Source organism: Canis aureus, chromosome 1 (genome assembly GCF_053574225.1).
Source record: "Canis aureus isolate CA01 chromosome 1, VMU_Caureus_v.1.0, whole genome shotgun sequence".
Lineage (NCBI taxonomy): Eukaryota > Metazoa > Chordata > Mammalia > Carnivora > Canidae > Canis > Canis aureus.
The window spans coordinates 31578739-31602126 of record NC_135611.1 but is presented as its reverse complement, the minus strand read 5'-3'; the positions used below and the strand labels follow the sequence as shown (position 1 = coordinate 31602126).

General features: G+C 38.0%; 1 protein-coding gene across 38 annotated transcripts in view; it reads right to left on the bottom strand.

The window, feature by feature from the left end:
- ECT2L (epithelial cell transforming 2 like) overlaps positions 1-23388 on the bottom strand; it is a 79556-nt gene that overhangs the window by 40398 nt on the left and 15770 nt on the right. For all 38 annotated transcript variants that reach the window (XR_013377768.1, XR_013377789.1, XR_013377795.1 and 35 more), the window contains exons 4-8: positions 9147-9306; positions 5537-5789; positions 4458-4635; positions 3576-3714; positions 1378-1546 (exon numbers count right to left, since the gene is read on the bottom strand). Coding sequence is in view for 23 of the 38 variants with exons in the window: in XM_077894782.1 (XP_077750908.1) it covers positions 1378-1546; positions 3576-3714; positions 4458-4635; positions 5537-5789; positions 9147-9306 (899 nt within the window). In the remaining 15 variants the exon portion in view is untranslated. The remainder of the gene's footprint in view (positions 1-1377; positions 1547-3575; positions 3715-4457; positions 4636-5536; positions 5790-9146; positions 9307-23388) is intronic.

Genomic DNA, 23388 nt, shown 5'->3' with positions numbered 1-23388 from the left:
AACCATTGACATTTTAAAAAGATGATCCATACAAGTTAATGATATCAGTCAATCCTTTCCTTTGTGGTATAAGCCATTTGGAAGTACAATGACTGCTGTTCATGCATACCAATTTATAGATCTTGGGTTTTGCTGCTATTATAATTGCTACACTTTCACCAAACTTAAAAACTTTTGTGAAGAACATAATTAGAGTAAAAGACAGCATAGAGAATGAGAGAAAAAATTTGCAAATCGTGTATCTGATAAAAGATTAATATCTAGACTATATAAAGAATGTCTATACCTCAATAAAGAATGTCAAATAAACCCATCAGAAAATGGGCAAAGGACTTCATTAGATATATGTAAAGAAGATACACAAATAGCTGATAAGCATATGAAAAAATGCTCAATATCACTAATTAGTAGACAAATGCAAATCAAAGCCATAATGAATATCACCTTAAACCCATTAAGGTAGTTACTATCAACTAAAAACAAACAAAAACACAGAAAATAACAGGTTTTGACAAGGATGTGAAGAAATTGGAGCCCCTGTGCACCATTGGTGGGAGCACAAAATGGTGCTGCCACTATGGAAAATATTGTGGACATTCCTCAAAAAATTAAAAATAAATTACCATGTGATTCTGCAACCCCACTTGTGGATATATATCCAAAGGAATTTAAAGTAGAATCTCAAAGGGATATCCACACTCATGTTCGTAACAGTGCTATTCAAAATAGCCAAGAAGTGGAAGCAACCTAAATGTCCATCAGCAAATGAAATGTGGTCTATAGAAATGATGGAATATTATTCAGCTTTAAAAAGTAAAGGAAATCCTGTCATAAGCTACAACATGGATTAAACTTAAGGACATTATGTTAAATAAAATAAGCCAGTCACAAAGTTAAATACTGCATTATTTCACTTATATGAGGTATGTAAAGTAGTCAGTTTCACAGGAAAAGAAAGTAAATGGTAGTTCCTAGGGGCTGGAATAAGAGGGAAGAGGGAAGTTCTTATTTAATGGTGTGATGATTGATTTTACATGTCAACTTGACTGGGTTAGGGGTGCCCAGATATTTTGTCAAATATAATTTTGGGTGTGTCTGTGAGAGTGTTTGGGAATTAATGTTTGAATAGGCAGACTGAGTAAAGCAGATTGTTCTTCCCAGTGTGGGTGGGCCTCCTCCAATCAGTTGAAGGTCTGAACAGAACAAAAAGACTGATCCTCCCTTGAATAAGAGGGAACACCTCCTGTATGACTGCTTTGAACTAGGTTATCAACTCTATTAGCAAACTGAAATTTAAATAGTGCTCTGAAGTTCATACACGTGGACAAATGTGGCATTGGTGTAAAGTTGGTTGTTGTTTCCAATCTCGAAGCTTACCTTGGAGTAAATTGATTTCTCTGCTGTCTCCATCACTAAATATCCCCATACTTTGTACCTTCTGCCCATCCAGAGCTTTTTCTATGAGATAAAGCAGGCTGTCCAAGGTTAAGCTGCTATGTTCATACACCACAGAAATGATACCTGTCCTAATGCTGGCCACCACTATCTAGAAAATGAAACCAAAGCTGATTATTTTAGAATATTTATTAATAAAATTAATGCAATGGTATGTAATTTGCTGTGATTTTTAAACACTTTTTTCCAGAAATCATTGAAAGAGGAAAATAAGCTGTCTCATTCATTGCTTTCTTTTAAATGATTTTATTTCTTTTCTAATTATAAGAGGAGAAAATTAAGTACCCTTGTAACTCCAGCACTCAGAGATAAATACGATTAACAAGTTAGATTATTTTCTTCCAGCCTTTTTATCTTCGTATATACCCACGAAGAGACGTATATGCAACTTTTAAAAAACAAATTGAGATCATATGATTTTGCAATGGACTTTTAAAATAGATTTAAAGTTTTCCTCTTAATTACAAATTTTTTAGTTAGCAACATTAATTGGTTAAATATTTGTTATTTAAATAAATATAAAGACCGCTGTGCTTTGAATTCAACAACCAGCAGACAGGCTAGAAAGTCATTCAAGTCAATGATTTTTTCCCCCAAACCTCATGCCACTTTCTGAAGGTCACAGTGCAAACTAAACACAGGACTACCACATCGTTATATACTACTTTTTGCCTAAATACCCATCACATTCATAATAAAATGAGTAATTATGGCATTGATAGAGAAGACAAATAGGAGAATGGACTTACTTTAAACTAGATTTTTCACCCATACTGTACTACCAGATGCCCAGCTTGATGCCCATTATTAAACATTAGGGAAACTATTTGGGGCCCACGGGAAGATCAAAGCTCTGATCTTGCTTTCCTGTGAATTCATGAAACTGGCAGGTTGTAAATGATCAGAGTCAATTTCTAGGTGCCCAGAAAGAATACCGATTTCATATTTTGAAAGCAACCATTTTGTTAGAAATAGGAATTTTTAAAAATCTTTCTAAGTAGGCCAATTAATGTAACCTACTGAATGTAATCCCTTACATATGTCCCTCTTTGTGCATCAGTGCATATATAGATACATGCAATCAGATATCTATAAAATCATACACATATCAATGCATATATTTGCACTCACATATCTATAAAAATACATGCTTCCTATGTCGTCATTGTGCTTCCTTCATTTTTCTTATTAGTCATATTAAAATTAAAATACATAACTTCATTATAGAAAGAACGTATTCGGATAGCCCATGTGGCTCAGCGGTTGAGCGCCGCCTTCAGCCCAGGGTGTGATCCTGGAGACCTGGCATCAAGTCCCACGTCGGGCTCCCTGCATGGAGCCTGCTTCTCCCTCTGCCTGTCTCTCTTTCTCTGTGTCTCTCATGAATAAATAGATAAAATCAAAAAAAAAAAAAAAAAGAAAAAAGAAAGAAAGAAAGAAAGAAAGAAAGAAAGAAAGAAAGAAAGAAAGAAAGAAAGAAAGAAAGAAAGAAAGAAAACATATTCTGGGGCACGAGCTGCTGGGACTCAGTGGTGGAGCGCCTGCCTTTGGCTTACGGTGTGATCCCAGGTCAGGGGATGGAGTCCCACATCAGGCTCCCTGACTCCCTGAAAGGAGTCTGCTTCTCCCTCTGCTTATGTCTCTGCCTCTGTGTGTGTGTCTCTCATGAATAAATTAATAAAATCTTTTTTTTTTTAATTAATGGCACCCTCCTTGAATGGCTCACCAAATGGATTTCTGACATTCTCCTTTTGAGAAATGATGGTAATATGATAATATTTAATTCCTTGGATATGTCAAAGAGGTTTTAAAATAATCAATCACCTTGCTCTTTTCTGGAATAAGCATAACAAATTCAGTTCAATAAGAATTCACTGGACACTTAATTAAATGCAAGGTAGTTTGGGCCTTTAATGTTTTTTTTTTTTTAAGTAATTTTGACCTATGGTTATCTTTATTGCTTCTGATTTTTAGAAGTGTTTTGGGGTCTGTAAATTTCCCCTTAGGCCATTTTCCTTTTAGAAGAGGAATAATTTTCATACACATGGTGACCAAAAGACTGCCATACATCCCCCTGGTATAGATTCAGAAAAGGGCAGACCTCCTAACATACTCTGTACCTCATATGCAGGAATCCGAGATGATATTAATAAGAAGTGGGGCTGGGAAGCATGTGAAGAGCTGTCATCATTTTTATGAACTCCATGCCAAGTTTTCTTTGATAATAAAGGGTAGGAATGGCTTCCAGAAAGATTGTTTCTATAGGGAAAAGAAGGGTATACGTGAAATGTAAATTTTCTATTAATTGCATTTTGATAACTGAGCACCAACAGGTTGTTTGGGCATCAGTTATACTGAGCAAGGCGCGTGGCCTCAGGACCTCAGTGTCTCCCTCCCTCCCATGGGCACAGCAGCAAATGGGGCTCCTGGGTGGGTTAGGGCCAGAGTTGGCCTCTGGGTCTCTCCTACTCCATTCATGGGATCCTGGAAAGGCTTCCTGGAACTTATTTAGCTTTTGTTGGGCTCTTAAAATGAATGTAGTGACATACTCAGCAGTTCAAATGACATTTTAAAAAAGAACAGCTGAGAGATTTAAAATTTCCTAGATCATCTGGTCCTCACAGTTTTCTAAATAATGTCTCCATTCTCTTACCCTTACCCCCACATTCCCATTTGGATACACTTACTCCATAAAAAAAAATTTCTGAAAAAAAAAGTTACTTTTGCTCAATAACTTTGCACAGAAAATGTACTACATTGCAGCCTCTCCGCAGGGTCAAGAATATTTGAAATATAAAATTTGAATGTTACACATTTCCCTCTTTAGAAAACATGTCATAGACCACCGCTCTTGAAGATGAAGGAGTTATCTCTATTGCTATCTCATAGGATATGAGCCAGATAGTTTTACAACCTCCCTGTGTGTTAGCTAAATAATTCTAAAATGAATTCTTGGTATCATGGGATGGTCTTGAGCCTTCAGGAGATGGAGGTTTGCTTACTGCTTGGGCAAAGCTTCTAAGGATGCCAAAACAAGCTGTTTCTCCAAAGCTTCATGTAATCCCCCTCGATCCCTCAGATCCTTCAGAGCCTGGGAGAGACGTGGCTGGCATTTGGATTTTAACAATCTAGAGCAGCATGTTCCGCTCACCCAAGGGGGTCGAACTTTGAATAACTCCTCTGAAAAACAAACAGCAGCAGGCTCGGTTGTTTACTTCATTCTTCTCTCAGCCAAATCTACATAGATAAAGGCATCAAAAATAAAGCTGTACCAGGGTACTACTCCAAATGGCCAATACTTATAGCCCTTTTTACAGACTCTGTTTGGATTTCTTATCCTTTCCGTGCTGTGGCTGCAAGTACGATGGTTGGGTAAGATACCATTTTAAGATGCTACTTACTACTTACCAGTCATGTCAGGTCAAGAAACCAAACTCAGAGAACAAGCACCTCTTTTCTTGTGGAAACCACTTAATCGATTTATAGCCTTCACATCCATGTCTACCCTTCTTGGCTTCAAGTAATCCCCCATTTGTTCCCATCTCACAGAGGGTGAGTCAGTGAAAAAAAGATGTCAGGACTCAAATCACTTTCACTGTTCAAGCAGTGCACTGTGCAAATCAGAAGGCTTTGCTGAGCAGCTCTTATCCTTCCTCCCTTCCCACTTTTCTTTTAGTGCCATTCTTCCTGCGTCCATTCTCAGTTTCACTTCTCCCCCTCTGTCTCCAATCCCAATTTTTCTGTCCTGGACCTATGTCCTTGGCTTTTGCATGTGTTCATACTCCCCTCTCCTCCTTGTCTTTTTTTCTGTCTCATAAACCTGAGAGGAACCAGCACAATAATGGAGGCACTGATATTTGACTTTCTGTGTTTCATCTGAACTCTTTTTTTTCTTATCCATTAACTTGAAGTATATGGTGGAGGTGGGGAGGGGGAAGAGCTTGTCCTGAGTATACTTTAGAGAATACCCTCCACATGCTATTCCAGAAAGACATAGCTATCCTCCTCTGTGGGAATCTATACATGAATCCATTTTTTTCTACAATGGTTGGGTAAGATACCATTTTAAGATGCTACTTACTCTTACGTAGTGCACTTTTCTCCCAAATTAATTTTCTTAAGCACTTTTCTCTTTGTTTCTCCTGCAACTCCTCATATTTTGTTTTGGGTTCATTCAGGGTCCCATAGATAGCAGCAGCTTCCCTAGGTGTTAGCCAATCTAAGTTGGACACACAAGCAATGTAATGATGCTTCCAAGCACCATACTCATTATCTGCTGGCGTATAGGGCAGAAACCACCCAAACCTAATGCATTTGGACATCCATAAGCAATCCTACAGAAAAAGAAATGAGAAAGATGAGTTGCAAGAAATTTTTACTGATCTTTCTTAGGAATAATGTTTCTGGGTACACGGATATTTTTTCTTTACATTGAGATTTCTGTGGCAGCTGACTTGTCATCTGAATTTGACACTAACAAATAAGCATGCCTTATTCCATACAAAACTAGTCTTTGATGACAATATATGTTATATATGAATATATGTATTAGTATCTCTGTATACCTGCTCCCATAGCATTCGGTTAGCCCTAGATTCTGAGTATTCTGCTACTAGCAATAGCGTTTTCGTTTGTTTTGGACCAAACCTCCCACTGGGAACACCTCTGGTTGAACCATATGATATTGCCAGTATGCAACCAGCTTTGCTATATGGAAACAGCAAATTTCATGTGGTTTAACTGAAGCACCTAGACCAACTATTATAAAACAAGTATTTGAAGGCATATAGAGCTACCAATGCAATAAGGGCTCATGCAACCATGACCCCAGAGAGAAGGGAAACCTAAAGAGGTAAGCCCAATATTTGGCACTACTTTTCACTTCAAGGCATTTGACAGTTCCAAAGCAAAGCTACGGCTGAGAAGCAGAGCAGAAAGTTATGGCTGAATGACATGGAATCTAAGAAAGAATTTTAGGCATTCTCACAAGGAAGAGAGGAAACAATTGTAAACTCAGGGCTCACCAGGGGAAAAAGCCCTGATAATCACAGCAGACTTTCAGCTGAGATCCTTATCAGTGAGGGTAAGGAATTAGACAAACTCTCACAAAGACTGAAACCATTTTAAAATCTCTCCTTCTCTGACTGGATTTAAGTGATGCATTCCTACCCTAACCAAATGCCAGAAGCAAAAGCAAATTCTCTCTGGAGGAAGATTACATCATCCAGAGGCTCAAATTATTGCATCAATATTTTATATCCAATATCTGGTACTCAATCAAAAGCACCAGGCACACAAAAGGATCATAGTTGTTTGTTTCTTCTCTGTCTTTTATTATCTTTTATTAAGTAGACAGAGATTCTCAGGAGAGCCATATGTTGTAATTGTTAAGTATGAACTTAAAAAATAACCCTATAATTAATATGTCTAAAGAAGTTAAGCAGCGAGGTGTGAAATTTTGGTGAAATAATCAAAACCGATATTCTAGAATCGAAAAATATAATAACTGAAGTTTAAAACTCAATGGACCAGTTTAAAAGCAAATTAGAATCTAGCTAAAGAGGTAATTAGTAAACTAAAAAGCTAGAAGCAAAATCCAAGTAGAAACAATGAAGGCCAAAAGGACTAGGAAAAGACGCATGAGAAAACATGAAACCGTGGGAGGTGGTGAATCAGTCTAATGTGTAAATATTGCAATCTCATCAGAAAAAAGTAGGAAAATGGGGCAGAAGGAATACATGAGGAGATAGTCTGTGAGAAGTTTTCAAAATTGATAAAGATATTAAATATCAGATTCAAAAATCACTGCAAAACACAAAACAGGAGAAATATACACACACACACACTTCTGGGTACATCATAATAAAATTGTAGAAAAGAGAAGATAAGACAGAAAAATATAATCCTAAAAGCCGTTAGAGTAAACAAAAATATTACCATTAAAGGAACAACAATAAAGCTTTCTACTTCTCAAAGAAAAAAAGAGATTATGGAAGCCAAAGAACAACAGAAAAGTTTCAAAGTTTTATAAAATTAACTGCCAGCATGGAGTTCATATTCCCAGTGAAAATATCCTTCAAATATGAAGGTGAAAATCAAGATAGTTTCAAACAGAAATAAGAAAATTTGGCAGCAGCAAGTTGCAATAGAAGAAATATTAAAGAGAATTCAAAAGGAAAGGGATCCCAAATGGAAACTCAGAGATGAAGAAAGGTATGAAGAGCAACAGAAAAAGTATATGGTTACTTATAAGTAAATATTGACTATATCAAATAATAGTCTTGTGAGGTATATATATATATATAATTTATAATAATATAATATATATAATTTATATATATAAATTGTGTTTGTGTATTTTGTGTGTGTGTGTATAAAATTAAAATATTTGACATGAAGGGCTCCTGGGTGGCTCAGTCAGTTAAGCCTCCGCCTTGGGCTCACTTCATGATCCCAGGGTCCTGGGATTGAGCTGTGTTGGGCTCTCTGCTATGTAGGGAGTCTGCTTATCCCTCTCTCTCTGCTGCTCTCTTATGCTCTCTCTCTCTCTCAAATAAATAAAATCTTAAAAAACAAATTTGACAACAGAGTTGAAGGTAGGTAGAAGCAGAGCTATTAGAGTTAAAGGGGTCCTAAGCTCCTTGCATTATCTCAGAAGTGGTTAAAAAAAAAAAAAAAAAAAAGCCCTAAGATGAGTGGTGTAATCTCTAGTACAGCCATGAGAGAACTGCTAAATAATTCATAATTAACAATATAAAAAACATTTAAGAACTCCAAAAGACAAAAATGGAAACAAAATAAAACACATGGAACAAACAAAAAATACAAAGTAAAATGGTGGATTTAAGCTTAAATATGTAGTATATACACAAATGTAAATAGAAAAATTACTCCAGCTGAAAGCCAAAGATTGTCAAATGTTAAAAAAACAACCACCAACAACCATATTCTGTTTACAAGACATATTCCTTAAATATAAGGGCATAAGTTGAAAGTAAAAAGTCAGAAAACAATACATGTGCAAACACTTGGCCTGGGTTCTTAAATGCTGTCAATCCAAGGCTCACGGTTGGTTTTGCATGTGGCCTCTCCATAGAGAGCTACGTATTCTCTGAGATCAGACACTCAATGCAAGCCCACCCTGGGAAGTTTGTTCACGGTGAAGAAGTAAATTCATTATTGACTTGTACTCAAAGTATGTCTGCCATTACACTTTATAAAATCTTTAAAAAGAAAATGAGACGACTAGGCCGGAGGCAAAATTAATGGCAGAGGAGGAAAATCTCTTTAACAGATGTTAGCCAAAGAGGGATCAAATGAGGATGGTTGTATAACAGTTTTCAAGGTGAGTTATCATGGGTAAAATAATATCATATAATAACCAAAGCTTAACTAATTTCTCTTGGAAAAAAGTGGACTTCTTTAGCCAAGATAAAACATTTTCTAAATAATTAAATTGAGTAATTTAAAGATTCTTAAAATTACACGAATTATTAGAATAGTGTATATTTCCTTACTTACAAAGTAAATTACTGTATTTAACTTATCCCCATTTTTTTCTCTGAAGAGTAAGTTAATTACGGTTCAAATACCCTCAGTCATTATCTTCAGGAAGGAAGCTACCCCTATTGCTTCATTACAGAATACAGTTGTATTTGCGCCCTATTACTAGAAAGTGACAAGTAGTAAACCTGTTCAGTTAAAAACTTCCAGGGCCAGCTGACTTGTGCAGCTGCACACAGATCTTTTGGATTCAGGAAGGAAAAGATATATAGAGAAATGAAGCGTGGTAACACTGTAGAGAAATCCAGTTTGGCCACTTGCATCCTTTCTGAAAAGTCTTGGACACACCTAAAAAGAAAGACATGGAAATTTCAATCAGAACACTAGTATCTAAAACTGACCAAAAATCCAATATAAATATTGGTCATTGTTCTTTCTATGATGTTCTGACTTTTAAAAAAAGTTAAGTCTGAAATAACATAGGGAAAAAAAATCTGAAATAAACAGTTATTTCAGCTGTAAATCTGGATTTTCTCTCTTTTTCCTTTACCCCAAATTCAATAAATCAGCATGTCTTATCAGCTTTACACATATGTATCTCCAAATCCAACTACCTCTCTCCATATCCACTGCTATCACTCTGGTGCAAAGCACCTCCACCTCGCTCCTGCACAACTCCAGCAGTCCCTCCTGACAGTCTCCTTGCTTCTGCTCTTCTTCCTGGAGCCCATTCTCTACACAGCAGCCCAAGTGGTTTTTTAACGATATAAATTAGATAACATCACCCATGCAAGTAAAACCCTACAACGACTTCCTGGTGCAATTAAAATAAAAACCTGTAAGCCACATCACACTTAGTGATGAAATATTAATTCCTTACTCCTAACATCAGGAATAAAGCAAGAATGTTCACTCTCACCACTTCAATTTAACACATACTGGAAGTCCTAGCCATTTCAACATAGCCAGAAAAAAAGTAAAAAAGAATATATATTGGAAAGGAAGCAGCTCATGAACTCTCAATTCATGTATGTAGAATGTACAAAACAATGTTTAAAAAACAACTCAGGAATCTACAAAACAACCATTTAAAAAATTGAACAGGGATCCCTGGGTGGCGCAGCGGTTTGGCGCCTGCCTTTGGCCCGGGGCGCGATCCTGGACACCCGGGATGGAATCCCATGTCAGGCTCCCGGTGCATGGAGCCTGCTTCTCCCTCTGCCTGTGTCTCTGCCTCTCTCTCTCTCTCCGTGTGGCTATCATGAATAAATAAATTTAAATAAATAAATAAATAAATAAATAAAAATAAAAAATTGAACATATTAGCCTAAAATTGTGATGATTTTCTTTTATCTTTTTCATGTTTATGGGATCAAAAGCAATATTCCCATTTTCATTCCTGATATTGGCATTTTGTGTTTTCTTTTTTTTTTTGGCTTGGTATTCTTGTCAGGAGTTTATCAATTCTATTGCTATTTAAAAATAAAAACAAATATCCAGCTTTTGTTTTCACAGTTTTCTATTCATTTTCTATTTTATTGATTTCTACTCTTCATCACTTATTTCTTTCTACTTAGTTTGTAAGTAATTTGCTATTTGTTTCTAGCTATTTAAGGTGGAAATTTAGATAATTAATTTTAAATCCTTTTTCTCTTTTCTAATATAAGAAATTAAATGATATATTTTCCTCTCAGCTGTGCTTTAGATGGATCCTGCCCACTTAGATGTGTTGTATTCTCACTGTCATTTAATTTGAAGTATTCTAATTTCCCTTGTGATTTCTTCTTTGGCCACAGGTAATTTGTGAGTTATTTTCCAAATATTTTGGGATTTTCTAGATATTTTATATTTTTTAACCTCAAATTTGTTGCATTGTTGTTTAAAAAATATTCATAATTAGATTTTAACAGTTTTGAAATGTACTGAGTCTTATTTTTTGGACTAGGAAATTGTGTATCTTGGTGAAAGTTGCTTTGCTCATAAAAAACATATATTTAGAAGTTGTTGGGTTTAGTTTTCTTTTTTTTTTCTTTTTTTTGGGGGTTTAGTTTTCTATAAATATTAGGTCAAGGTGATTGAGAAGTTTCTCAGTTCTATATTCTTACTTTTTTGTTGTTTAATTGTTCTATTCAGTCAGCTTTGTTTTATGTAACTTGAAACTCTATTATTTGGTACATATATAATTGTTCTGACTTCTTCATGAATTGATCCTTTTCTCTTTACAAAACATTCCTCTCTATCTTTCTGGTAATATTCCTTGTCTTGAAGTCCATTTTGTCTGATATTAATATTGCCATCTTACTTTTATCCGCTTAGCATTTGTATGGTATATCTTCTATCCTTTTACTTTTAACCAATCAGTGTGTTTATATTTACAATGTATCCTTTGTGGTCAGTATACAGTTAGATCTTGTTTTGTTTTTCTTAAAGCTCATTTGACCATCACTGCCTTTTATTAGAGGGTTTAGTCCACTTATATTTAATATACTTATTGATATGGTTGAATCCAGGTCTTGATTTTTTGTTTTTCTCTTTTGTTTTATGAAAATTTATTTTTTATTATTTTTAAAAAAGATTTTATTTATTTTTTCATGAGAGACACAGAGAGAGAGAGAGAGAGGCAGAGACACAGGCAGAGGGATAAGAAGGCTCCATGCAGGGAGCCCAACGTGGGACTCGATCCTGGATCCCCAGGATCACACTCTGAGCCAAAGGTGGTGCTAAACCACTGAGCCACCTGGGCTTCCCTGTTTCATGAAAATTTATTCCTCCTCTCCTGCCTTGGTTTGAGATTTGAATTTTTTTGTATTCCATTTCAATTTCTTTATTGGCTTTTAGGCATACCTCTTGCATTATGCAATTAAGTTGTTGCTAGGAAGTGTACTATGCATCTTTAACATTTCAGTCTATTTAGAGTGAATATTCATTTAAAATTAAGGAACAGTGGAATGGTATAGTTCTTGCCATCCTTTAAGCTTTTGTCACAATACTGCACCTACTTATGTTAAAGGCCCATAATACACTGGGTTTGCTTTAAACAGTCATGTATCTTTAAAATGACTGTAAAATTTTATATTTTTCCACACATCGCCATTTCCTGCTTGTAAATCCAAGTATCCATCTGGTATCAATTTCCTTAGCCTGAAGAATTTCTTTTAGCATTTCTTTACTGCATGTCTTCTGACAACAAACTTTATCAGTTTCATCTGAAAATATCTTTATTTCACTTTAATATTTGTAGTATTATGACCTGCATTAACCAATTTTAATAATTATCATCTTGTAGCCAGTCTGGTTTCTGCTATATCATCTTTTCCTCCTTCTCCTCCTCCTTTTTCTTCCTCTTTCACTCCCTTTTTATTTGAAAGCAAATTTAAGACATCATATCACTGCATTTGTCCCACCCCCTTTGATGTATTGTACTTTCAATATTATTCAATTTGAAATATTCTAATTTCCTTTATGATTTCTTCTTTGATATTTCAATGTGCCTCAGTAAAAAATAAGAGCATTTTTTAAAAACATATACTATAATATCATCATGCCTAAAGAAATTCAATAATAATTTCTTAATGTGACATTTATTTTAAATTTTTAAAGATGTATTTATTTTGAGAAAATCCCCATGCATGTGCATGTGTGTATGTGTTGTGTGTAGGGGGAGGGGCAGAGGGACTCCCCACTGAACAGGAAGCTGGATGTGGTACTCCATCTCACCAACCAGAGATCATGACCTGAGCTGAAACCAAGAGTTAGTCACTCAACCAACTGAGCTACTTAGGACCCCCGTGATATCTATTTTAAAAACATTCTAAACTTATGGCATTCATTGAGAAAACTTCTTCTTTTTTTTTTTTTTTTTTTTTTGAGAAAACTTCTTACATTGCTCTGCACATGGCCACTTAAGCACAAATGGATCTTGAATGAATAAAAAATCCAAGGTTTCACCAAAGTGGAGGCTTGGAGGCTATGTAGCCCTTGGACCAAAGAGACATTTTATAGCCCAAGAAAGATCCACTGCTGGTCCTGTAGCCACTCTACAAAAAAACAGATACCTAATACCTAATTGCCCTCTTTAGATATTGGCAATAAACATCTGTTATAATCCCAAACCAGCAAATAAGTCATAATATTTGCATAAGAATCACTAGAACAAGAAAGTTTGGAAGCAATCCAGATATTGGTAAGTCAAACTCTTACCTGGAACCCCTAATTGCCTCCATATTTGGTAAAATTACAGATGTTTGTGGCCAATCTCACAGCTAATTGGAAACTTTGGCAATAAGTATTCACACCAGGGCAGCTTGGGTGGCTCAGCAGTTTAACGCTGCCTTCAGCCCAGGGTGTGATCCTGGGGACCCAGGATCGAGTCCCACGTTGGGCTCCCTGCATGGAGCCTGCTCCTCACTCTGTCTGTCTATATCTCTCTCTATCATGAAGAAATAAATAAAATATTTTTAAAAATAAGTATTTACCAGAACTCATTTATCTCAAGCCATTTGGACTATAGAACTAGTTCTCACTGCTAAGTGGCCACAGCTGTCCTGTTACTAGATCCTAATGGACACAGATTAACTCAGTGAAAGAGAAGTCCTGTCTCTGAGTAGATCTCATTCTACAATGTGTCTTCTTTCTCTGACCTCTAAATGTGTAACCGCATAAGCTAAATTCCAACAAGGTGAGTCAAGCCCCAGAAAGTTCCAATGTGAAATGAAAATGACACCTCCAATTAGGGACCAGAAAAAGCTTAGTTACCTACATAAACAAACTGAACACTCATGAGACCCAGAGAAGGTCTTCACCAGTAATTTACTCAAACTGCTGGTTTAACTGGAGCCTCATCTATAAATCTTGGGAGAAGGAAAAATTCTATCTTGTAACAGAACATCAGTTAATAATACATGTAGAAGCAATTAAGAAGTCAGAAAATGAGCACTTGGCAGCTATCACAGTAATAATTATGTCAGATGAGAATCATCAATGGAGACTCAAACTAGTGGGTGAAAATATGATGAGGAACAGGGTATTTGCATAGATTCAAATACTTTTAAGTTAATTTAAAATTAATCACTCAAAGACTTCCTAATTATTAATTAATAAGTATAAAATATTTAATAATTAATCATCTTAACCAAGTGATAAGTCAACATCATGAGCAATGGGACAAATCAACATGGGATGCCCCAGTGTGATCTGCTGAGAAGAACACAGCATCACTTCTGTGTTATTCCTGCCAAGAATGTTTAACTTGAACGTAATCTTAAGGAAGTATCAGCCAACCACACACTGAAGGTCATTCAACAGAGTAGGTCTGTATTCTTCAAAAGTGTTAAGCAATAAAAGACAAGGAAAAACTAAATAACTACTCCACATCGAAAGTGGATATAGAGACGTGAAAACTAAATACAATAGGTGATCCTGGATTGGATTCTGGACTGAAAAGGAAAGGATGATCACAAAAGACGTTGTTGGAACAATCAGGAATATTCGAATGGAGTCCGTGGATTAGACCATAGTACTGTATCAATGCTGATTTCTTGATATTAGAGGATGTACTTTGATTTTTCAGCAGAATGTCCTTGATTTTTTAGGAAACACATACTGAGATGCTTAAGGTTAATGGAGCATCATGTTTGCAACATATCTTTTTTTTATTTTAAAGATTTTATTTATTGATTCATGAGAGACAGAGAGAGAGAGAGAGGCAGAGAAATAGGCAGAGGGAGAAGCAGGCTCCCCACAAGGAGCCCGATGTGGGACTTGATCCCAGACCCCAGGATCATGCCCTGATCTGAAGGCAGACACTCAACCGCTGAGCCACCCATGCGTCCCATGCAACATATTCTCATATGATTCAGAATAATAAGGTAAAAATGGTAAATGTTAATAGTTGAAGAATCCAGGTAAAAAGCATAAAGGAATTATTTTCATTATTTTTGCATTTTTCTATTAAGTTGAAATTTAGGGCAAAATAAAAAAGTTTTTTGTTTTTTAAAGGTTAACTGCTTCATTTGGAAGGTTTAGTGACTGCCTATTATTTTGTGTGTTTCTACTTCCCTGACTATTTTAGGGCACTGCTCTTTCTTTCTTTCTTTCTTTTTTTCTTTAAGATTTTTTATTTATTTATTCATGAGAGACACATACACACAGAGGCAGACACAGGCAGAGAAAGAAGCAGGCTCCATGCAGGGAGCCCAATGTGGACTCAATCCCGGGACTCCAGGGCCACACCCTAGGCCAAAGGCAGACGCTCAACCACTGAGCCACCCAGGGGTCCCAGGGTACTGCTTTCTTGATCCCTATCCATGCAGTTTATCACATCGTGAGATAAAACAGAGTGATTTAAAATGATCTTACTAGATCTCACTCATATGTGGAATTTAAGAAAGAAAACAGGGGCACCTGGGTGGCACAGCTGGTTAAGTGTCTGACTCTTGGTTATGGCTCAGGTCATGGTCTCAGGGTCATGGGATCCAGCCCTACATCGGGCTCTACACTCAGCACAGAGTCTGCTTGGGTTTCTCTCTCCCTCTACCACCCCCCCCCCCAACACTCTCTCTAAAATAAATTTTAAAAAGGAAACAGAAGAACATATGGGAATGGGGAAAAGAAAAAAAGGAGGGAGGGAAACAAGCCATAAGTGACTCTTAAGAATAAAGAACCACCTCAGGGTTGCTGGAGGGAGGTGGGTGGAGGATGGGCTAAATGGGGGTTGGGGGGATCCCTGGGTGGTGCAGCGGTTTGGCGCCTGCCTTTGCCCCAGGGCGTGATCCTGGAGACCTGGGATCGAATCCCACATCGGGCTCCCGGTGCATGGAGCCTGCTTCTCCCTCTGCCTGTGTCTCTGCCTCTCTCTCTCTCTGTATCTGTCATAAATAAATAAAATATTTTAAAAAAAAATAAATAAATAAATAAATAAATGGGGGTTGGGTATCACAGAGAGCACTTGTTGTGATGAGCACTAGGTATTGTGTGTAAGAGATCAATCACTGAATTCTACTCCAGAAACTAATGTTGTACTATATGTTAACTAGTAAAATTTAAATAAAAATAAATAAATAAAATGAACTTGTTGGTAAAAAAATAAATAAAATGAACCTGTTTGTATGCAGTAGGGGGAAAGTGTGTGAGTGTGTATGTACTGGCAGTATATAGTAACTACAGACAAAAGTATCACAAGGGGAATCCTCTCATTGTTAATAGATTAACATTGAGGCTGAATGAGCCTGTGATAACACCAAGAACAGTTAATCCCAGTGGATCCCTGACCTAACTCCTCAGTGTCCCAGGCAGGCTTCAGCATCCCTTCATTAGCCCTTGGGGGACAATATGCTCTCATTTAGAATTCCAAAACAGAACAATAAAATGAGGTATAAAACAAAAATGTTTTTCACCTCCTTTTCAAAGATGGGTCTCAGGATCTTGAGTTTTCATTCCCATCCACAGCATCTACTATTCCATCCCAGTCAAGCAAGGGAGAACTAAATCTGCATTACTATGTATTTATTTATTTAATTAAGTTTTAAAAGATTTTATTTTTAAACCATCTGTACACCCAGCGTCGGGCTGGAACTCAACAACCTCGAGATCAAGAGTCACATACTCTACCAACTGAGCCAGCCAGACACTCTGAGAATACTTTCTAAAGTGGACCTCGATTATGCAAGTTGTATGTTTGTTCCTAGTCAGCACTGCTACAAGGACACATTCAAGTATAATGAATCTTAAGCAAGAAAGAAGGAAAATGTTTCAGTCACATTAAAAAAAAAAAAAAATCAGTATCCAAGCAGCACAACTAGGGTAGTTTGCAGTAATGACATTGTGGCTCATTGCATTTTAGTTAATGTTACAAAGTAAGAAACCCATGAAGAGAAATAAAAACATGTAAGGAGACAATGAACAAAATGTGCTTTGCTCCTTTATTGTGACAAGGATAACTTCATTTAAATAATTCATGACACTACTTTGCAGTGTGTTCCTGAATGTACAATGTGTACTTTGCAAAAATAACAAGGCTTAGGAATACAGAACTTGAATCTAATTCTTGGCTCTTAAATTTCTGATAAGAAGTAGAAAGAAGCTACTCAAATTGTGATGAAAATGGGTGGCTTATCAGTTGAGCGCCTGCCTTCAGTTCAGGGCGTGATCCTAGGGTCCAGAGAGTGTCCCACATTGGGCTCCCTGCGAGGAGCCTGATTCTCCCTCTATCTGCCTCTCTCTCTCTCTCTCTCTCTCTCTCTCTCAGTCTGTGTGTCTCTCATGAATAAATAAAATCCTTAAAAAAAATTATTGGAAGAAGAGCTTGCAGAGGTGTCTGCTTTCTTGCCACCTGGGCAGTTCCCTGTAGTTTTGCCTGGTGGCTTTACAAACGCTTTCTGGCATGGCAAGGGCCTATCTTAGGTGGATTTCCATATGGAAGCCAGTGTCACACAGGATAATGACTAGCTTTGGGTTATAAAGGTAGTGGAGACCCATGTGCTGAAGTCTCCAGTGAGTAAGACAGCAAAGCCAGGTGTGGGAGAAGCAAAAAGGGAGGGTGATTGAAAAGTGTCTTAAAAAGATGATAAAAAATAAAATTAAATAAATTAAATAAAAAGATGATAAAATAGGGATGCCTGGATGGCTCAGTGGTTGAGCATCTACCTTCGGCTCAGGGCGTGATCCTGGAGTCCCGGGATTGACTCCCATATCAGGCTCCTCGCAGGGCAACCTGCTTCTCCCTCTGCCTGTGTCTCTGCATCTCTCATGAATAAGTAAATAAGTAAAATATTTTTAAAAATCTTAAAATAGGGATCCCTGGGTGGCGCAGCGGTTTGGTGCCTGCCTTTGGCCCAGGGTGCGATCCTGGAGACCCAGGATTGAATCCCACGTTGGGCTCCCGGTGCATGGAGCCTACTTCTCCCTCTGCCTGTGTCTCTGGCTCTGTGTGTGTGTGTGTGTGTGTGTGTGTGTGTGTGTGACTATCATAAATAAAAATTAAAAAAATAAAAATAAAAATCTTAAAATAATTCGTATGTTCTGGTTCATGTAAGCATAAAAAATATAAGGTTCTATCTGGAGGGTGGGATTATGGGTAATTGGTATTTCCCTCTTTTTGCCGACTCACATTTTCCAATGCTTCTAACAAAAGCCTGGTGTTACTACTGAATAGACAGAGAAGGCCCTAGGCTTCTACCCATGTCGTCCTGGCCAGGTGGCTCACTCATCCTCCAAGTCTTTGCTTGTCTGACTTCCTAGGCATCCTTCAGACTCCAATCTCAATGTCAGAGCCTCAGGGAAAGTGGCCCCAATCCCTGGGACTGGGTGAGGTCACCTTACTTTTCCTTCGTCACTTTTCACAGTCATAGCTATATTTATCTGATATCTATCAGGTTGACAAAGCCTGCCTTGGATTCTGAGAAATAAAGGATAATGCCTGTACACAGACCTGTCATGTTATAAAAGTGCAGTATGACTTCCCATGTGTATTACATATTGTATAACTTATGGCCAGTGAAGCAATATGGTGCCTGGGAAGGAGTGAGAGATTTTAGCTGGAACCGGTATGGTAGATCTAAATTACATGGTTCGTGGAAAGCTATTTTACAACAATATAGGGGACCATACAAGGTAACGATAGTGAAATTTTAGGGTGATATTCCTGGTGTACTCACAGAATCCCCCCACTCCCCCAACAGGCTGACCATTCCTGCTGCCCAAATACTAGCCTGTATGAGGAGGCTACTGCCACTCACTGAGCTCTCTTTTCTTAATGCCATCTCCCGTGCCTTCCTGAAACTGTGTCCTATACACTCAATATGCTCTATAATATAATCTAAGCATGATTTTTGTATTTCCATTCTTGCTGACCCTCCAACTCAATCCATTTTGGGGCTCACTCATTATTTAAAGTCTTTCTCTTCCACTGGACAACAAGCTGCATGAAAGAAGGTGTGCTGGTTGTCTGATTTGCTGCTTTGTCCCCAGCACCCAGTACAGTGTTTCTAACTTGGCAGGAACTAAATAAATATGTGTAAGTTAGAATAAAGAAAGAATAAAAATAAACAATAGAAATTCACTGTTTATATTAATTCCTATTCATTCTGACAAATGCCACTGACATAGTGGCCTAAAGCAGTAGAAATTTATTTTCCAGAGTTCTGGAGATCAGAAGTCTCATCAGTTACACTGGACTAGGTGTTGGCAATGCTGGCTCCTTCTAGAAGCTTGGAGAGGAGAATCTGTCTTTTTGTCCCCTTCAGGTTCTAGAAGTTGGTTGCCTTCCTTGGCTCATGGCCCTTTCTTCCATCTTCAAAGCCAGTAGCACATGGCTTCACATGTCTCCATCTCTCTGACTGCTCCAGACATCACATAGTCTTCCGTCATGCCTCTTGCATCCCTTATAAGGACCACTGTGATTATGATCTGAGCCCCAATAATGCAAGATAGTGTCCCCATCTCAAAATCCTTAATCACATCAGCAAACCACCTTTGCCCCATAAGGTAACATCTGCAGGTTCCAGGAATGACAGCATGGACATATCTGGAGGCCACTATTTAGTCTAGTGCACTGCTCTCACTTCCAAGAACATGGAAAACACTCCAAAATATTTAGTGGTACTACGTTGTGCTGTCAAATATCCAGTGAGAGGCATGGATGTTCCCTTGTCCTAGGACAAGGTTTATTCTACTAAAATATGAACTTCAGATGGTAGGAATCTTTTACTCTCTTTTTAGTGTTGAGTCCTTGCACCCAGAAATGTGCTTGGCACGTGGTTGGCACTCAGTAAACATTTGTTGAGTGCTGGATGAACAGCACTCTTTTGACACCCATCATTTACTTCCTTTTCTTTCTTTTTCTTTTTTTTTTTTTTTTCGCTTCCCTTTCTTTAGGTAAAATAACTTTGTTGTCTATATGTTGTTCCAGGTGGTTCTACAGAAACTGACTCCATCCCTGGTTCCAAAAAGCATATGATCAAGGCTAATTCAATTCACGTGGGTCACTCTTATGGCCACAGCAATTGGCAAAAATTGGGGCATGGACCTACTAGTTTCACCATAGTGAAGCTCAAACAGAGAAATTCTTTTTATTTCTGTACACAATCTGAAAAAAACATAATATGAAGGCACAACTGCCAAAGGCAGAGCAGAAGAACAGAAAGAATCAAGTTATTGGTTTTATTACTGAACCTCTGAATTGAGCTTCAACCGCAGCCAAACTTACTCTGGATTTTTCAATTAGTTAAGAGGGAAATTTTTCCTTTATTATTTGTGTTAGGGTTACTTACAATGATACATTTGAAAACCACTAAGCATTAGTGCCACAGAAAGATGAAGAAGGCATCTAGAGACCAGGTAATTCTGTTTCATTAAGAATAGAAGGGGTGGGGCACTCAGGTAGTCTGTGCTCCTCCTCTGAGGAAGAGTAGAATCAAGGGGTGGAAGAAGCCTTGGGGCCTTCAGGTCACCCAGGCCTTGTGTCTTACACTTGGCTGTGTTCCACATCACTCTGAGAATGGACTAGAACCACTTTTTCAGCCCCATCCTGATGAGTTGAGCCACAATCTCTATGGGTGAGGCTCGGAGTCTATGTTTTTACAAATTCCAAGTAATACTAATGGGCCTAGCCCTTTTCAGCATCGGTGAAATTGACTTCACAGGGCAGCAGATCTTGATGCTCAGGTCAAGTCAAGTACAAAGCACTGAATGTATGTATGGCGGTTTTAGGATAGGAGTAGGATAGCTCCTTTTTAAGGCCCTGAGCCAATTAAATACTGAGACACAGCACAACAGGCTCTCTCCTATGTGTAAAGAGCATCAGTTGACTGCTAAATGCGTTTTGTTTTTCTAAATGTAGCTGATTCACAGCTCAATTCTGGAGAATTGTTATGATTAGAGAAGGTACAGCTAGATAAATGGACTCTTACAGACTATTTTAAAACTATTTCTCTTCCTTACATTTAAGCAATAAGGAGGGTCAGGGCAGTTCCGGGGTTAGTGAATTCAAGGACTCAGAGATGTCATCAAGCTACAAAGATCGTCCATATTTTCACTTTGCCTGCTCGGTAGTTTTTTCTGGTCCTTAGACATGTCCCTAGAGGGGATTTCCAAATGACTATTGTGAGGAGTGATCCTCACAGGATGCAAAAGAGCATGTTCCTTCCTCAAACCCCTATTTAAGTTCCTTTCAGAGTGAAGACAACTCTCCCAGAAGCTCTCTAGTGGCCAATCTCTATGTCCCCTTGGGAAGAATTTGTAGCTACATGCCTGTTTGTAATCCAGACACCAGCAAGGGGGTGGACTCATCACGATCCTGTCCAAGCCTGACTCACCCTTAGTGGGGCAGAGTGACAAGCCACCTCTGAAACACACACTGCCTGCAGACAAAAGGCTTCTATCAGGAATATGGAGAAGAAACAGAGAATGATGTGGGCAGGTGAGTAATCGACAGTGCCCAGCCCACTAAACACGAACTGAAGGAAAGGAATGGAAGATCTATCTAGCTGCCTCAGCTGTCCAATCTGCACGACCTTCACAGATGCCTCCTCCTTTACTTCAGACCTCTTATTTATCTCCATTCTTGTTCCCTTTTACCCTCAAGACACTACTTGCAGGTATTTCTTACATGGTTAAATGTGGTTTTAATATCTGGTAGTGTAACTCTTATTCTTTTTTTCTTTATGTGTATGCTTTTCTTAGCTGTGGCTATACATTTTCTTTTCTGGATTAGCTTTGGAGTCAGTTTCCCAAGGTCCATAAAAATATCCTATTGGGGAATTTGTATCAGGACTGACTTGAACTTGAAGATTAATTTAGAGAGAATTGGCATTTTTAAACATGGCACATCTATCTATTCAGGCTTGGTTGGTTTTGTTTTGTTTTTCTTAGCTATCCTTTAACACAAACTCATAATTTTCTTTGTAAGGGTCTTGCACTTCTCTTTTTACTTTTATACAACAGACATAGGGAAGCAGAGCTGAGAGAAGAGGGGGTGGGGAGGGGGGCGCAGGCAGGCCCACCAGCCCAGGGAACATTATTTGAATCGAAGGATCTAGCCCAGCCTAAAGCCAGACAAATCTTAAGTCAATACGTTCCTATTTCTTCTTAAGCTGGTTTGAATTCCATTTCTGTTATTTGCTCTTGAAAGCATTCTGACCATGACATCAAAAAAACACAGAGAGAGCAGGAGGAAAGATGACAAACACACTGTGCACTGGAGGCATTCTACTTCTGCTTTTAAGACTTGCTGGCCTGCTGTGGTCTCATGGGCTGTCACTTCTCCACTTCTTCTGCCGTAACCTTCCTGGCCATTTCCTAAAGAGATTCTTAAATACAGAATAGAGACAAATGTTCTCTTAAAACTTTTCTCCATTCTCCAGTGATTTACCTGTGAATCGGACTCCTATGCAGAGAAGTTTTGGTAGCTAAGAGGATTCTTGGTAGCTGTGGAAGCTACAGGTACTTTATAAATAGCTAGCTAGTAGTATTCATTATCAGGGCTGCTGCATTTGGGAAGTTGTGCAATGAAGAACTTCAGGAGATGCCATTATCACAGATGATAGTGTGAAACAAGAGTTGTGTGACACACTACCCTTGGGTAGTATTATTGTGCATAATTCCTTTTGCAATTTTCTTGAGTTGATTAACAAAAAGTCTTGAATGAAGCAAAGTATCAGTAATCTCCCATATTTGGGAATTGTAATATCTTGAAAAGTTTCTTCCTCCGAATGAAACCTTTGTTCTGATTAATTTTTTGTTATCCTTGTCATTAGGAATATTTTGAACATCATTCATCCAACAAGCATTTACTGAGTGGCTGCTATTTATCTACTATTGCTCTAAGTGTTAGGGACACAAAGACTCACCAGAAAAAGTTCTTGCCCTCATGGAGCAGGAGTCCAGTGGAGCATGCAGACAGTAAATAAATGAGCACTGTATATAACATAATGTGGGGGGGGCTAAGTGCTATAAAGACAAGTTAGACATTATAAACCATTGTAGAGAATGGTATCCCTTATAAACTGGAAATGAGGATCTCTTGGGCACAAGCTTTGCCAAGCATAAGCCAATGACCTTCCCACCACCCACCCCCTAGTCCTCATCCCCACCCAATAAAAAAGCTCTGGGTTTTTGGTTTCTCCTTTTAAACTCAAGGATTTTTCTTCTTCACTTCATCCACCTCTAAAAACTGCCCCAATGACAAATTATGTTTGTCCATGACCATCTGATTTATGTGAAAGGACAGGAGCATGTCCAAAATATGGGGCTGAGGGAGGGAAGAGTGAGGATGACCTATATTTCCAGACTCGTCTTGGATATTTAGAAACCCAGTGTGCTTTTGACTACATCCCTCTGCTGTCTACGGCCTCTACATAGAAATATTCCCCTTTCAAATGGGTGCTCAGGAACTCAGAGTGACGTGGCTCTGTATCCAAAATTAACCCAAATGTA